The 16,736-nt window shown below is 37.7% G+C and overlaps 1 protein-coding gene across 6 annotated transcripts in view; it reads right to left on the reverse strand.

Moving 5' to 3' along the window:
• conu (Rho GTPase-activating protein conundrum) overlaps window positions 1-16,736 on the reverse strand; it is a 152,785-nt gene that overhangs the window by 8,468 nt on the left and 127,581 nt on the right. For all 6 annotated transcript variants that reach the window (XM_074101992.1, XM_074101994.1, XM_074101993.1 and 3 more), the window contains one exon: window positions 11,382-11,620. In XM_074101992.1, coding sequence (XP_073958093.1) covers window positions 11,382-11,620 — 239 coding nt within the window. The remainder of the gene's footprint in view (window positions 1-11,381; window positions 11,621-16,736) is intronic.

Genomic DNA, 16,736 nt, shown 5'->3' on the forward strand with positions numbered 1-16,736 from the left:
TCTGCCACTGCGATTGAGGCAGGGAATACTTAGTACTAGGTATCATCAGCCAAATAAGTGGTAATTCAATTTTTAAACAAGTTCCTATCAAATGAATATGTCGCTAAAGTCGAACTATTGGCATTATTGTTTTATGACATGCAAACGATTATCAACTTAGGGTGGTGGACCACATATTTGGCGGATGGTACCTAGCAGGCGTGAAACATTTTTTGTTAAGCAACCCGAAGAATGAGCATTACTATATTTATCATAATTATTGAAATTCTTATTGTTAATAATTTACTGCAATAGCCAAATGAAATCCTGGCTTTAAAATAACTACTTTACCTACTTACTTAATTGTTCGATTTTGAATTTCTTTGCGAACTGCTTTCCGCTGGCTTATCGTCAGATTGTATTTTTGATCGGGAATGTTTTTATCACAAAAAAATAAAAACAATAGCGCAGAAATCGATTTTTCGTGAGAAAAAGTATTAGCTTTATGTTCACCAATTCATGGCTTGTTAACCAATCTTCAGGATTTTGCTCCGTTTTGTAATCATATCTGACGGCATCATCATCATCATCATCCCAGCCTGTAACGTCTCACTGCTGGGCACAGACCTCCTCTCAGAATGAGAGGGCTTGGGCCGCAGTTCCCACGCGGGCGCGGGCGCGGGACTTCATACTTAAATGGTAAAAAGTAAGCAGTTTATCCGCTATTTAACCACGGTCACGGACGTATAAGGTGTTTATATTTATTGGTATCTTCCGTCGTGGTTAGACGCTAAATAAGGGCAATATAAAGTCTACAAGTTTACTAAATGATGGGCGCAATGAGGCTGGCAGTTTAGCGAATAAGTAGTTGAATATGAAATGAATGTCGGTAAACCGCGACAAGAAATGAAGCACAATGACCCTTTGAAAGAAAAAAGGAAAGAAATGGTTTATTAACGGCCCCAACAGACGACCACCAAACATAATAAAAATGAAAATGAAAATGAAAAGATTTAATAAAAACAATAAAATACCCACAACATAATACACCATAATGGTGTGGTGACACCAGTAGTCACCGAAAAAGGGTTTCAACTCAGCATTGTGTTTGCTACACAGTGCGTGATTTTCTGTCTATTTTTCTTAAGACGTTCCATCTTTAAAATGTATTTTTCTCAAATGGTCTTGTTTTCGAAATTCACCAATTCTCCAAAAGTTTCACATGTAGCATTTCGCTAGCGATACTTTTAAAGAACGGACATTTTGCGAAAGGAACATTTTAAAGAAAGGGTTGTTTAGCATAAATACCATTTTGCTCTCTAACAGTAACGTATAGACAAATTGACATTCCTAATTAGAAAATTACATAAATTCCTTTAGTTCTTGTACAATCACCTACATTAAAATCTGCCACAGCGGAGCGTGCAAAAATATCTGACACGTCCTACTGGCCATAGTAGGTAGAGTCGTATCAGATATTAAGGCACGCTTTTTGTTGTGTCAGATATTGGTGTTGGTAACTGTACACCAGGTACTACATACATGGAAGGAGCTTTCTCAAGTTACGTTCATCTACGCTTGTTTCCAATAAAGATGGACCAAGTAGACCCTGTATAAGCGCGATAAAAAGGTACCTAAGTGTTTCAAGTTTTTATAGACGCGGTAAATAGTAAATACCGCAGTTTACGGAAGACGACCGATTAAAATATGCCGATGCCATCCGGCGCAAAACTGGCTGCGAATGTCTGTCAGTAGGAGCAAGGAACCAGTTCCAGGCTCGCAGTATGGGTGGCGCCACTGTGCAACGATTATAAAGGAGTTGGTATGCAAACTAGTTAGTTAGTTCTTAATTTGACCACTTGAATTATATTATGTTCGTAATCAGCAGGGCTACTACGAAACACGAAACTCAAAGTTCGTGTCGTGCGGTCCTTCTCGCTCTCGTATTAAATAGTATAAGTGTCAGAGGGACCGCACGACACGAACTCCGAGTTTCGTAGTAGCCCTGCTATTCCGTGTGACTCGTGGCACAAGTGGCGTCACTGTGCTAAGATTATAATAAAGATGTTGGTATGCAAACTGGTTAGTTCTTTTTGATCACTTGAATGCTTTTAGGGGTGAGTTCCAAGTTACTCGTTCCAGTATAAGTGGCGCCACTGTGCAACTATTATCTATTATAAACGAGTTGATTATGCAAACTTATTTAGTTCCTAAATTTACCACTTGAATGAGAGTTTCTGTGAAAGGCTAGTCAGCGCTGGTATCGTAAGACCCGTTTGGAAACTTTGACATTTGCGTCCCGTTTATGTTTGGTAAAATAATGAGCCAATGACGTTTGCGATAGTAAATAAATGAGCCAATGACAAGCAAGACATAACCACAGAATATATAATAGTACTGACGTACAGAATGGCCACTCTCCGCCCGCATCGAGTTACCCCACCCCTCAAGCGCAGATTGCAGGAAAACTAAGGAAAGCAGTCGGGCGCGCAACGCGATGTATGTCGGTCGCACCGTCGCACGGCAGTAAGTTCGGGAGCAATAATTTGCGAACGAAATGGTGATATACTGTGCATTGTATAGGTGTTTGCCAACAGCCAAAGATAAGAAAAGGAGTTTTTTTCGATTTCCTAATGTAAATAATAATGCTTTCTAAAAGTATCGCGATTAATACATGAAATAACTAATTATTTAGGTACCGAATAATTCGTTCAAGTTTGTAGTCATATTAATGCTTAAATACATAGACAGACACATTTTAAGTAGGTTTAAATAAAAATATATGATTAACGATTACATTTATTTACACATCTAAGCCATACCTACATACCCTATAGTACTAGGGTTTTGCGATAGTCAGCCCTGTGTGTCTTACGCACACATTGACGCGTGTACAGACGTCGTCGTGCCTATGTAGATGCAAGAACGCGTATTTTGTATGGCGTGGCCGCCCTGTGACATAACGTCAAACGGGCCTCTCGATAGTAACGCCATCTAGCGATATTTCAACTATCAAGAAACCCTAATTATGTTAGCAAGGGCGAGTGAAACCGCTGCTTCGTCCCAAGGTACCTACTTTAACAATGAAGAGAACCGTCGCAAAGTTTCGTTTGGGCTGCGCGTTGATTAGACAGCCAGCAGTGGCGTGTCGTCGTAACAATTCGATTTTTGGCACTGATTTGAACCGACCCACTTCAGTCCTTATTCCGTACCGCGCTATACCGCTACACCAATTCAAAGTACCGACACGTGGCTTGTTTGTTTCTTATTTAGCCACTTTTCATCTAACATCAACTTTTTTTTTTTTCGGCACTCCATCGGAACTAACCGCTACCCAGACAAGAGATATCGTTACTAAGCAATCAAATTAAGGGTTTTGGAATCTAATTTTTTTACATGAGTCAGTGGTGATAGTGTGGCGAAGCTAGTGTGCTCTAACTGCGAATAGTTATATCTGAATACATCCTAACTCACGCTTCTCTCACCCTTCGAGATGCCTAACAAAAATGTTTATTCCACGCCACTGCGAGACAGTCACAACATCCATTATGAAATCGATTGCAAATGCCGTTTGCTTCCACCGCGTCACTCGCTTACCGCGGTATCATGTCAAACAACTTGAAGCACTCTTTATAATAAACATTGAAAAATAAACTTTAATAATTTAAATTACCTACTAATAATCATAATAATTTCGAACGTAATTTAGCAACAATAATAATTGATCGCGCATGCTATAAAGCATTAAGCCTTCGAATAGAACAAAATAGAAATCACTAACGATTTGAGTTTCCTGTGCGTTCGCTGGCATCGCATTCGGCAAAGCAATTATTATGAATGAAGCTATCAGTAGCGTGGCCCCGCAATAACTCGATTCCCGCTGGGCTGCCTAATTTTTAGGGTTCCATACCCAAAGGGTAAAAACGGGACCCTATTACTAAGACTCCACTGTCCGTCTATATGAAATGTCACTATGACATTAGTAGCACAAAGGTTCCACCCTGGGTAGTGATTTAATTTCCTTGACTGTACCTACTATCTTAGTCTTAGTCTTAGTAGGTACCTGCCTAATTGGATTCCATTGCATCGTATCGGCCATCGTTCCAATTTCCTTCATACTACCAGTCCTATCGTTAACTGTATCCTGGGTTAAACTGTTATTTAATCGATCCATTTGCTTTCTTAATTACGAGTAAAAGTTTAAGTAAGTGTACTATCAGTCAAGTTCATCATCACCGTCATCATATACAGGGTGGAAAGTTGAGATGGGGCAGCAAGGGCAGCTACTAGATCCCTTGCTGCTACGCAAAAATGCTCTTAGGAGACCTTAACTAACTTATTGAGTGATGACAATCGACATTCACAGATTTTTGATAAAATGTACAGTCAGCGAGAAAGTCGATAGATTTGACTTTTTTTTTTAATGCCAATCGATCCCATTTCTATCAAGGATTAAAACACTCTTTGAGACCAACTAAGGCACCCCCAACTAAGTAACCCACAAATCAAAGAAAACCTTTTCCATAAAGTTCGTAGGGTACTATTTGCAAAGTGAAACTTTCGCATGTTGTTTTTTACGAATATGAATCCTTTATGCTTAAAGAAAATTAAACAGTATGTTGACAACATTTTAAAAACTTGCTGCCCCATCTCAACTTTCCACCCTGTATAAGCCTTCCCCATCAGAATGCTTAGTAAAAATTATCGACATTTATGGCACCTTACGGCACTAGACTGGCTGTTTAGAACAAAACGCGCGGCGCATCAATCATCAATATGACTTTGACACAACCCCTGTCGCGGACGTCAACAAACTATAGTGAAAGGTTCACAAAACCGCGCTGTGAACTAATTTTGCGCCGTTTTGATGATAAGAAACATGCAGGCAGTCGAGTACATAGATTTCAATGGTAAAAATAATTAGGTATATCACAATGCGGTGTTATTTATTTTTAAATAATTGTTGCCCTATCAATATCCTGCTATCTCTCGGGATATGCAATTATCCGGGAAAAAGCTGTCCTACGTCCTCCTCCAAATCAATCAATCAATCAATTTATTTGTAAAATTTCGTCAGTTTGTATTTTTGCTATTTGCTATAACATAAACGTTTATTTCAGGCTCTAGTTACATTATTGTGTTTTCTGTACTGCATACTGTGTTGGTGTGCAATAAAGAGTTATTATATTGTATTGTATTGTATTATTATTCTTATAAAATCTATGTTAGTTATTTTATTTAAATAGAGTTACAAATATTTCGGTTGATATTCAACAAACATAAAATGGGTTTGAGGATGATTTGATTATTTAATTTATTTAATTATTTTCTAACATACCTACCTATAGCAATCATGACCCCACTAACTTACATCTGGTAATAATATAGCCACTAAATAATAATATAGTACAAGTTTTTTAAACAAAATTAAGGAAAAAGATGATATCAATCAATAGATTATTGTTTATCTTATCTTAGAAATCAACACAATTTTTAAGTGATTAAGAATTTAAAGAACATACACTCAGAGTAATTTTATCTTTCCGGTAAATTAAACTGGGTTGCTGCAATACATTAATGATTAATCATAACAATCGTTAATATGTATCTTTAGATCATCATCATCGTATATCAGCCATATACGTCCACTGTTGGATATAGGCCTCCTATATACTCCCAGTTGCTTCGGTTGTAAGCGGCCTGAATCCACCCTGAACCCAGGCTTTAACCAGATCATCCGTCTATCTCGTTGGTGGACGTCCGTTACAAAAATTTCAAGCAAGTTTTCATTCAGTAAGCTTCCTGTGAGAATTTATCATAAATGTATTATGTATGGGATATTAATAAGACAGGCAGCAATTTTGAACTAAGTAGAGACAAATGCACCAAATTAGTTACCTATCTAGTTAGCTTTTAATGCTCGCGAGACCTGTTGTACCATTGTTTAACTTACTATAGTTTCCGAGAACTTGCCATAAAACTTAGACTACTTTTGATCCGAAAAGTGAAAAATTCCGTGGAACGGAGACGTCCACAGGCTTCAAAATCTTAAGATAGGTAAGTAATTTAGACGATAATTTGTTACATTTCTGATTTAAAATTAAAATAATTACCATGGCCTCAATGTAAGTTTTCACCGCAGCGAACCCCTTGCAATTCACCATTTTCTCGCAAAGTTTCAATCTCACTGTATTGCACATCATCGTGGTAGAACTGCACAAAGAACACAACACAACAACACACCCGAACGACTGACTGCAGTCTGTAATCGACTGAACTTCACCGGACGCAAACTAATTAACGTTCTGGCGAAAATATAGAACATCCGTTTAATTAAATTCAACATTGGCAACGTACAAATACACGTAATTTTTTTCTAAAGCTTTAAACCCAAAGGCGTCCGTATCCCGACTGACGTTCCACCTGGTACGTTACTTTCGACAGAGTCCCATAGAACTAATAGTTATTTTATCTAACGACCGGTCCTATTTATCAGTGGCCTTAATTTTAGTCCCTTCTTACACAGAACATTAATCTGCCTTATCAGGAAACTGTTTTAAGTAATATCTATTATCAATTTACACTAAACAGTGTCTCCTCAATTAGCATCGTGATCAATTAGCCAATTGATTCGATTTCGCAATGGATGGTTAGCTAAGTACCTAGACGCACTGTGGGAGCATTAAAACTAAATAAATCAATATTTTAATACTAAAACAGTTTAATAGTAAACAATCTCGTTAAAATATAATTTTCACAGCTTTCAACTTGACAATGTGTTGTTGACATAGGTATAGGTACTAGAAGATAACTAACAAAATAATAATATAAGCAGAATTAAATATTGTAGGTAATTTTCGGAATTAGGTATACCTACTTAACACCGATAGCACCGATTTGTGCTATTTGAATAAAAATAATACCATTGGAAACTTACTTAGGATTACGCCAAATGAAAAGGAAGGTTCAATAAACAACAAAGTCGTCAACATAAATTCCCTAAAAGACTGCGAAAGAAATCACGGAATTCCGAGGAGCGCTGCCAAATCCAAATAAACATGGCCAAAAGCTCAAAGGGAAAAGTTTAAGAATACCAAAGTCGACGATACCTAAGATTTAAATTTATCTTAACATCGCCTTTTTATTTTCGTTAACCTTAAGGGAAGTACTTTTAGACCAATACAGACCAAATTAAATAAAGTCAGCAGGCATCCAACTGGTGTTGTTCAAAAGATAATCGACGATTCACTTTAATCAATTTCAGTTTTAGTTTGTTTGTTTCTTACTCTTTCACGCTTAAAGTGCTCAACCGATCGTGATGAAATATAGAATGGAGATAGTTTGAGATCCTGAGGTTACGACGACATGGGTTAAAATCCCATAAAATTATACAGTTCCCACGTTCCCGCAATATTGACGGGGAAATGGTTATCAACCTTCAATATTTTAATTTAACATGAAAAAGAAACACCGACGCGTGTTCTTCTATTGAGTAGTTACCTCTACCTATGTTATGTATACCTTATAATTTATTTATATTTCTCGAGTGAAGAACCCGTGAAGACTCACAGTAGAGAAAACTTAGACCACCTATGAGATGGAAGCAGACATATGCAGGCAGCCAAAGCCAAATCCAAAGGATTCAGTTGGCAATGGAACGTCAGGCGTGTAGAAATAGAGAGGAGCTCTATGTCTGAAGACTTTAATTAAGGGCTGCTATGATCATGATGCTTGTTCACAAAGTGCATTCACCCTTAACGTTACACGCAATCTGTCATCAACAGACGATTCACGAAGTTACAGAAGCCTGAAGGAAACGAACATCCAGTATTACATATTGGTTAGTGCAATCCAGCGTAACTCCAAAACAGTGTAATTTTGCACCAACACTCATCATTCAAGCGGAACGTATTGTGTAAGGATTAAAGAGGACTCAGGTGATGAATTACGTAGTAACCCGAATGAAACGTGAAACCATTCAAGGATGTCTGTCTGTACACGTTTACATTGTATGTACTAGTATAGTCCCTTGAGCGAGCATTATGATACTGTAAGACGTGAATGAAATGGAAATAAGAAGGTTGAAAAGAAGTATTTTATATAGGACTTGAGATTTGAAAAGTCCCGTTTAGATTAAAAATTAAAACATCATTTTGGATACATGCTTTTTGCTGACTGTAGGTACTTATATTGTCATCCAACCTACTGACATATTATGTATCTTAACAAATTTCAAGTTAATCCGACTACTAGATATGGACAAAATACGACTCATTTAGCGAATTGATGAAATACAGTTATAGTTAGGTAACCGTAACCCTAGACATCGGTAACAGGTGAAACTACATATTACTTTTTTACATATAACTGACTGTGATTGACCCCTATCTCCCCTGATGTTAAGTGCAGATGAGGCCAAAGGTGTATCTCACTGGTTCAGTAACAGCCTATTCACTCTAGCCTTGAAGAGCCCCAGATTGTATTTATACGAAAACAGAAACGACGGGAGCGAATTCAATTCCTTAGCAGTTCGCATTATGAAAGATGAAGCAAACCGCTGATACTTATTATATGTAAATAATAGAAGTAAGAGCATTGATCTGCGTAATCTCGCCAACTATTACTTGAACCAATAGGTTTCCAATAGTGGCCATCAGTTTGTAAAACTTACTCTGTTAAACTGTACCTAAATAATTAATAAAAAAAAACTCAATATAAAGCTTGTAATATTCAGATATTACATCACAGTTAACAATGCTATTATTATTCAATGCCTTAGTAGGTCCATTAACAAAACAATATATTTTAGTTATCTACCGTTGAAGTCAACATTTAACATAATTTTATCGAATTCTTTCGAACCAGTTGCTAGTTTATCCGTTTCGAAATGGAGGGAAATATTTTTAACTATTTTATAAGTGATGGTGATCCCGTCATGCATTATTAGGCATTAATGCAGTAGATAGCACCTAACGAGCTCAGATTTATTTCTAACGGTGAATTCGTAAACGACAATCGGTAACAAAATGCATATTCCCGTCAATAACTATCATTTATTTTAAACCCAAGCGTGAAATATCCGTTAAAATTAATAGCAGAGAACTTGAATTTCAAGTTACTTAATCGATTTCGTTTAGTGTGAATTAGTGCTATAGATCAGGGCTGACAACATTCACGATTCGTAACTGTATTCGTCGTATTCAACCTACAAATACTCGTTATGCTGGCTGCATTGGTAGCCAATATGCAAGATGCGAGGAAGAAAGAAAAAATAACACTACCTATGCCTGGCTTGAATAAATCGAGTTCGATTTTCAAGATGGCTGAATGACAGGCGTGAGTCAAGCTTGTCCGTCACTTGTTTTTTGTGAAAGAAAGTTCGGGAACCGGCTCTCGACACCACGAGGTCTGCTCCGATTCCTCGCAGGGCATTACTAAGTAATTTATAATAAGTTTTTGACCTTGGCAGCGTGTGTAACCGGTCTCCATTGCGCTGTGATAGGTAATTACTTTTTATAGTTTTTATACGCCGCGCCGTCCGTCAAACATAATCTTCGGAGTGACGGGCGCGGTCACTAACTTTGGAAAAGATTTTGAACTGGCTGCTTTGATTCCGGCTGTCGACCAAATATGAATATGAACACATCAAGTGTCAATGTTTAAAAGGTTAGCTATGAGAAAGTGGTAATAAGTGAGAGGTGTAAAATATTAGACATACACTTATACCTATTGTAAAAAAATATGCCTCGTTACGTTAAAACATCTTTCTCAGCGTCGATATTTCGTAACCCGCAGCTTTTGACCTTTGCACTTGTATGTGCTTAAGCAGCCAGCAAAAAGCAAATACAATTGGTTTAGATTAGAATAATATACAAGTAAATATAAATACCAATCAAAATCCTAATGATTCAAACTAACCACGATGATTGAGTTCTACATTAACCTACAGATTAAAAGGAATTTGGGTTATCCTGTTTTTATCTTACAAAAGAGAGCAATTAGAGCAATTTATAATTTGAAGACGCGTGTATCTTTAAGATCTTTTTTTAAGGAAACAGGTATCCTAACCCTGCCGTCGCTTTATGTTTTTGAAATAATCATATATGTGATTTTCCCACTAACTTCGATAAGCCAAAGGCTACTAGAAACACAGGGAAGCTTAAAGTGCCATCTTATAGACTGGCTAAAACCAAAAAGTCGTTTCTGGGAAATTATGCATACGTTTTCATTACAAATTCCAAAAAATATTACAAATGAAACCCATACAAAATTCAGATCTATTGTCATAAGGCGTATTATAAAGTTAATGATTATTATCATGGACGGGATATTTGGAAAATAACCCTCCTTCAGGCAGTCGGGTAAAAAATCCGATCCGCATTAGCGATCCCTTCAAATAGCGAACCTACTGTAAAAATAAAGTTGTGTTAAATACTTGTGATGTATAGATATCATTTAATAATATTGTATTCTGTTTAAAAAAATATACCTCGTTGAGTTTCTTGCCGGATTCTTCTCAACAGAGGTTTTTCCGAACCGGTGGTAGATTTTTTTTGACATTCATAAGTGCTTGTTTTAGCCTAAATTGAATAAAGATATTTTGACTTTGACTTTGACTTTGATATGAGATTTGTCATTTTATGCCTATTTGAACCACAATAAAACACAACTTAAAGTTGGACAGAAATAAAATTAATAGCATTACCCCGAAGTTTTAGTGCCTACATACATTGCTGCGGCCGTGGTCACGAGTAGACTCTACTTGACTAAACATCGAGAAACGTGTCGAGGTGATCTTGTAGTCGTGGTAGCCTAGTGGTTTGACCTATGGCCTCTCAAGAAGGGGGTCGTCGGTTCGAGCCCCAGCTTGCACCTTTGAGTTTTTTTTTTTGGAGTTTCTGTGCAAAATTACAATTGATCAATCTGTAAAGGTAATCGTGTGAAAACCTGAACAGTTGCTAAGAAACTTAATGGTTTGTGTGAAGTTAATGGGGGTTACTATGGAATTCGAAAATCGGAGTTCGTATCGTACCTTATCACTCTCGTCGATAATAAGATTTTTCCCAGAGATAAAACCAAGCTAGATCGATTTGTCATCCCGAAAACCCCCACATAGCAAATTGCATCGAGATCTTTGGAGCCGTTTCCGAGATACTATACAAGAATTGATTGATAAGGGTCACTGGGACGGCAAGATAAGAAGTTCGAATTATGCACTTCTAGAGCCCGATCTTGCATTAGGTCTGTGTGAAACTACAACCCGATCCTTCTCATTCTGAGAGGGGCCTATACTGCAGTGAGACGTTATAGACCGAGATGATCATCGTAATCAACTCCCAGATCAACTATTAAAGATGGGTGAAAATTCTGAAAATCTAAAACAAATAAGAAACAAAACTAACCTCCAAATCCCTGAAGACATCTCTTATATCGGGTTTTCTTGCGCGTGAGGCCGCGCGTCGCCTTCTGACCGTCCTGTTCAGCCTCCTAACCCGTCTCCTGACTGCTGCGGCCTGTTCCCGGGGCAGGGGCCTCACGGCCTCACCCAGCTGGGCCTCTGTGACCTCGAGACCGGCCTGGAATGGCGCCGCGAGAGACCCCAGGCCGGCGGCTTGCAGCCATTCCGTCTCTAGCTCTCCCTCTGTTGACAAAAGAGATGTAGGGTTAATTTAAGGGTACACGGAAATCGTTACGTCAAAACAAAGCTAAAAGTAATAACCCCTCTTTTTGCGTCGGGGGCTAAAAAAAGGTTCCATGATGGCTCATGAATTACGTAAAATCATTGACCGTACTACCTCTACGTTAGAGTTGTTTTTTCTGTAAGGAAGGAATTCTGGAAGCCACCTCCTTGATCCCCCGGTCTTCACTTGAGGAAATAAAAAATAAATAATTTGAACTTTACTTGATTGACGTTCGGTTCAATTTGTAAAAACAGAAATTTTACGTCGGGTGTCAGGTAGATACGAGAGTGCAGTACGCAAAATACGAGATTGAAGTTTCGACTAGTGGACACAGTCAACCTACGCATACCTAATATCGCTGTCATACACGCCACTCCAATTAAATAGAAATGCCACACAGAATCATAATACCTACTTTTCCTAATCAACAAATATAATCATATTATCATCCATACTAATATTATAAATGCGAAAATGTGTATTTGTGTGTTTGTATGTTTGTCCGTCTTTCACGTCGAAGCGGAGCGACGGATCGACGTGATTTTTGGCATAGAGATAGTTTATGGACGAGAGAGTGACCCACTTTTAATCCCGGAAAAATGCGTAGTTCCCGAGGGAACAGTGCGCGATAAGCGAATTCCACGCGGGCGAAGCCGCGGGCAAAAGCTAGTTATATAGAAATGCCATACAGAATCATAATACCTACTTTTCCTAACCAACCAACCAAAATATTATCATGTTATCATAAACTGATGCTTTTTTCAAAGGTTGTAGTGCAGATTTTTTACAGCCTTATTTTTAAAATCCAGTTGCTACAAAGTCCACGTATCCACGGAACAGAAGCTAACAACAAAAAAACGCAATAATCGTTTCGTCCTTCGTTAGTACTTTGATTTGCAGAACCATCAACCTTTTTTGCTCAACAATCTTCCGTTGTTTTTTACGTATTGAAATGTCTTTGTTATAATACCTATTAGCATTCTGTTTAGTCGGCGAAAAAATTGCTGTTTTTTTGTGTTCAATTTATTGTTTTTGTAGATGTTCAATTTTGAGGCTAAGGTTTGAAATAATATTAAGTACTTGTAACGTGGGTTTGCTTGATTTAAACGTAACAAAACATTTTGAAAAAGAAGCAAGTCTGCAACCGTGACTAAGTCAGCTTAATTTAGTCATGTTCTTGTTGCTAACGGTATTTATTCGTCATTAGGGAGCAACAACCGCCATTACAAGATCGATATAATCCAAATAATGCAAGATAACCGCAGTAACGAATGAGTAACGATCACCTTCACCGTAACGGTGCTCTGATCAGTTTGGGTTTGATTAGGACACTCCCACATATTGTGCTGGCAGCAAATAATACCTATCACCGATCACCTTTGAGACCTTCACATATAACAAGACAGGCTGGTTTCAGAAAAAAAGAATTGACAACATTAAACGAAAACTAAATATTTAAAGGCCTTTAGGTTGAAGATGCTGACAGCGTTCCTGCTCTGAAGAGCTAAGCTAATTCTTTGTCCGAGAAAGCTGTCAGCTCTTCGGTCCTCTGTGACGTCTAGTTACCTCTTTAAACGCTTCAAAGCGCAGGATCCCTTAGTATTCAAGAATTTGTGATACGCAGACCTAGCCAATAAACAAAAATCAACTAGCTATTCATAGATGTTAAAAGCAATCTTAATATTCTTAAACCTCTTATTGAATTTTTTTCTCTTAAATCTGTACTGCGCCCTAATCCTTTAGCAGGATGCCTCTAGGAATATATATAAGGCTGAAATAATGCCTTGTATTGTAAAAGGAGAAAAATAAAGAGCAATAACAATAAATAACTTTCTTTCACTGCATAAATCATGCACCCAATCATAACCCATAAATCAAATACGATACAAGTGTTTTGACTGATTACATTTTGTAGGTAGTTTAACAAAATTTATGTTTGTGTTGTCTTATTCTAGATTCTCATCCGAGTACCGCACGCTGAAGCTACCGAACAACGGCTGACCGATAGTGTCTTTTGCGTTTCCAACCTCGACATTGGCGGAATCATCGATAGTATCGATGGAGATATCATCATCATCATCATGTCAGCCGAAAGACGTCCACTGCTGGACATAGGCCTCCCCCAAGGCTCTCCACTCAGACCGGTCTTGTGCTTTCCGCATCCACCGCGATCCCGCGATCTTAACCAAGTCGTCGCTCCATTTTGTTGGAGGCCTACCGACAGCTCGTCTCCCGGTCCACGGACGCCATTCGAGAACCTTCTGGCCCCATCGGCCATCAGTCCTGCGAGCAATGTGCCCCGCCCACTGCCACTTTAGTTGGATGGAGATATACTTTCAAGAATTGAATTGAATTGACTGATTACAGATTAATACCTAATTTAAACAAAATAGACTCTGGAGCTATTAATAAACAAATAGTTATAAGGATAGATGCTCAGTGAGGTAGAAGAAATGTTGTTTTGCGATTCAGCTCAAATAAGCCGTAAACATTACGTGGGTTGTCAATTGTTAGACTGACTACGTTTTTGAACTCGACTCGAAGCGAAAGGTCAAGATCCTTGGGCTTTTTTTTATCTGCCGTGATCGTTAACATGACTGTTAAAATCTGAGAAACAATCTACAAAATATCCCTAATGACCGGAGCATTAGGAAAATGAGGCATCGCCTTAATATGTTTGGTCTTCCGCTTCAAGAAACTATTATTGTTTCATGAAATTCGGACGAATATTCACAGGAAATGTTCATTTGTTTTATACTACTTATAATTATGTTTGTTTTCCTTGTAAAACCAAAAGTATCAAAATTGGTGATATTCTGCTGGATATATATTGACGATTGTATTCCAGGAAGCATACTTCCAATTTCCAATGACAAATTCACATTATGTCTATTCAGAAAATTACTAGTTATTTAGAGTATTTCCAATTTTTCCTAACTTAACAAGACGTCATTAGAGTTAATTTATTTTTGCAATCGCTCGCAGAGCATACGTCACCCGACCAAGATAGAATTAAAACTCAATGCCTTTTTGGGAAACAAGTGGAAAGCCTTCGAGAACCTTCTTTTCCTGGTTCTTATGCATTAGGGTTGTTTATTTATTAGGTAAGGCGATTTGAACCACTTTTGGATTCCCCTTACCTAGGGGTAAGGGATAATCACCTTTCAATCTTACGTAAGATCAATCTATCCGCCACAATTCAATGAAAAAGTAACATTGCAATATAACTTTTGCTTACGTCATGATCTTACATTAAATTAATTTATTCAATCCCCATGTACGTAATAAGACGGACTCCACAAAATCATCTACATACCTAATAAACGAACAGCCGCTTATTCTTTCTTCGCGACTCAATAGGACAAAATGGTTGAGGCTTGATTTTTGTGAGGAAGCCAACAGCTTCCCGTGATGTCGAATATCTTGAATTATAAAGCGCTCGACGCGTTCACTCTTTTTCGACACGCTACACCCGCTAATCCTATTAATTAATTTAACTAAAGGAGTGACTAACTGCTACTTGGCGTGGCGACACGGTTCGTTCAATGCCTAAATATAGCCTGTCTGGTCTCGCTGACTCAGCGACTCCTTTTGGTTTTGTGATAATTTTTCTCAGACAGCGGCTTAGGTATGTTATGTACGAGTATTTAAGTTGGAACTCAAGCACGATTTAAAGGTGAAGTGGTTTCCTCTACTAAATAAAGCCGAATACGAGCAACGACAATATAGTTTTCACACCTCTCCTTCAGAAAAGTAACTTTTCCTCCCTGTCGAGAGGGAGCAAAGTGCAACTTTTCTCTTCAAGGCTTTTCTAAGTGTTTTATTGCAAATGCCATTTTCTGAAGTTGATAATTGTAAAGCCACACCATTTTCTATGCTGGTTGTTTTTTAATTATATTTATTTAGATAATTTTTTTTCAAGTTTCTTAATGCTCGGTGTGAAAAGTTGTGTGAGCCACTCTGGAGAAAAATTATTTTCATCTTGGGCGTTAACACTTAAATCCCTCATTACGCTCAGGATTCTACTTTAGAATCCCTCGCTACGCTCAAGATTCTATCGTAGAATCCTTCGCTACATTCTGGATTCAATGTACGCCCTCCCCGTAAATACACCATTTATCTCCCTTGTGACACAAATAACTATTCTACTACCGCTGAAGCTTACTTATATTTTATGTATAGTTCTTGTAGACCAATTAGGCGAGCAGGCTTTGTTTGTGGTCGGTTATTTCCTAATATTTATTTTTTTCCAAAAGTTTTACGTTGATCAGTAAATTGTCGTGCCACCAAAAACATTTTCATGTAAAATTTTGTCAAGACAAGACAATATGGCTCCCACTGTCAAAAATCACCAGATGTCATGTAGAGCCAAGCTTTTTACACTACAAGCCCTAACTCTACAAGGCCTAAGTCAAAATATGGCTTGGCCGATTAATCTGGTTTGCCATTGATCTTTTGGAAGTTCATTTTTTGACTTTTCAAAAATGTATTATTTGTTATTGAGGAAAGATTCAAGTGATTGTATCAGTTCCAGTTATTACAGTTCCAGGTAATATTACGGTAATCTGATATTTATGTGAACCTTTTATGACTTCTTTTATATATTCCTTATTGCTATTTTATGATCTAACACAAGTTAACTTGGAACATAACGCTTACAAATGTAACGCATTAAATACGAATTAAATAACATCAAACAAGTATTCATAGAATTCTACTTTGTTTTTCGCACTGAATTTTCCTGACTTGATAATCTTAAAAATAAGTTTGACAAAAGTTTTCACAGCGAAGTCAGAGGCGGAAGCGAAGAGAAAAGTTTCGCATAATCGTATTCATAAAAATAGCTTTATATCAAAGTAATAGAATGTCGAAGATGTTTTTTATGGTAAACTAGCTTATGCCCGCGTCTTCGTCTGCGCGGATCTAGGTTATCGCGCGGTGGCACCCTCTACCGGAATAAAAGCCCAACCAGCAAAAAAGTCTTGGATTGCGCACTTTATGAGAGTGGTGGGCTTATAGCGCTCTTATAATTGTTTTGGAACATGTTACTGCTCTTATATTAGCCTTAGATAAGCT

The sequence above is a fragment of the Choristoneura fumiferana genome, chromosome 18 (genome assembly GCF_025370935.1).
Source record: "Choristoneura fumiferana chromosome 18, NRCan_CFum_1, whole genome shotgun sequence".
Taxonomy (NCBI): domain Eukaryota; kingdom Metazoa; phylum Arthropoda; class Insecta; order Lepidoptera; family Tortricidae; genus Choristoneura; species Choristoneura fumiferana.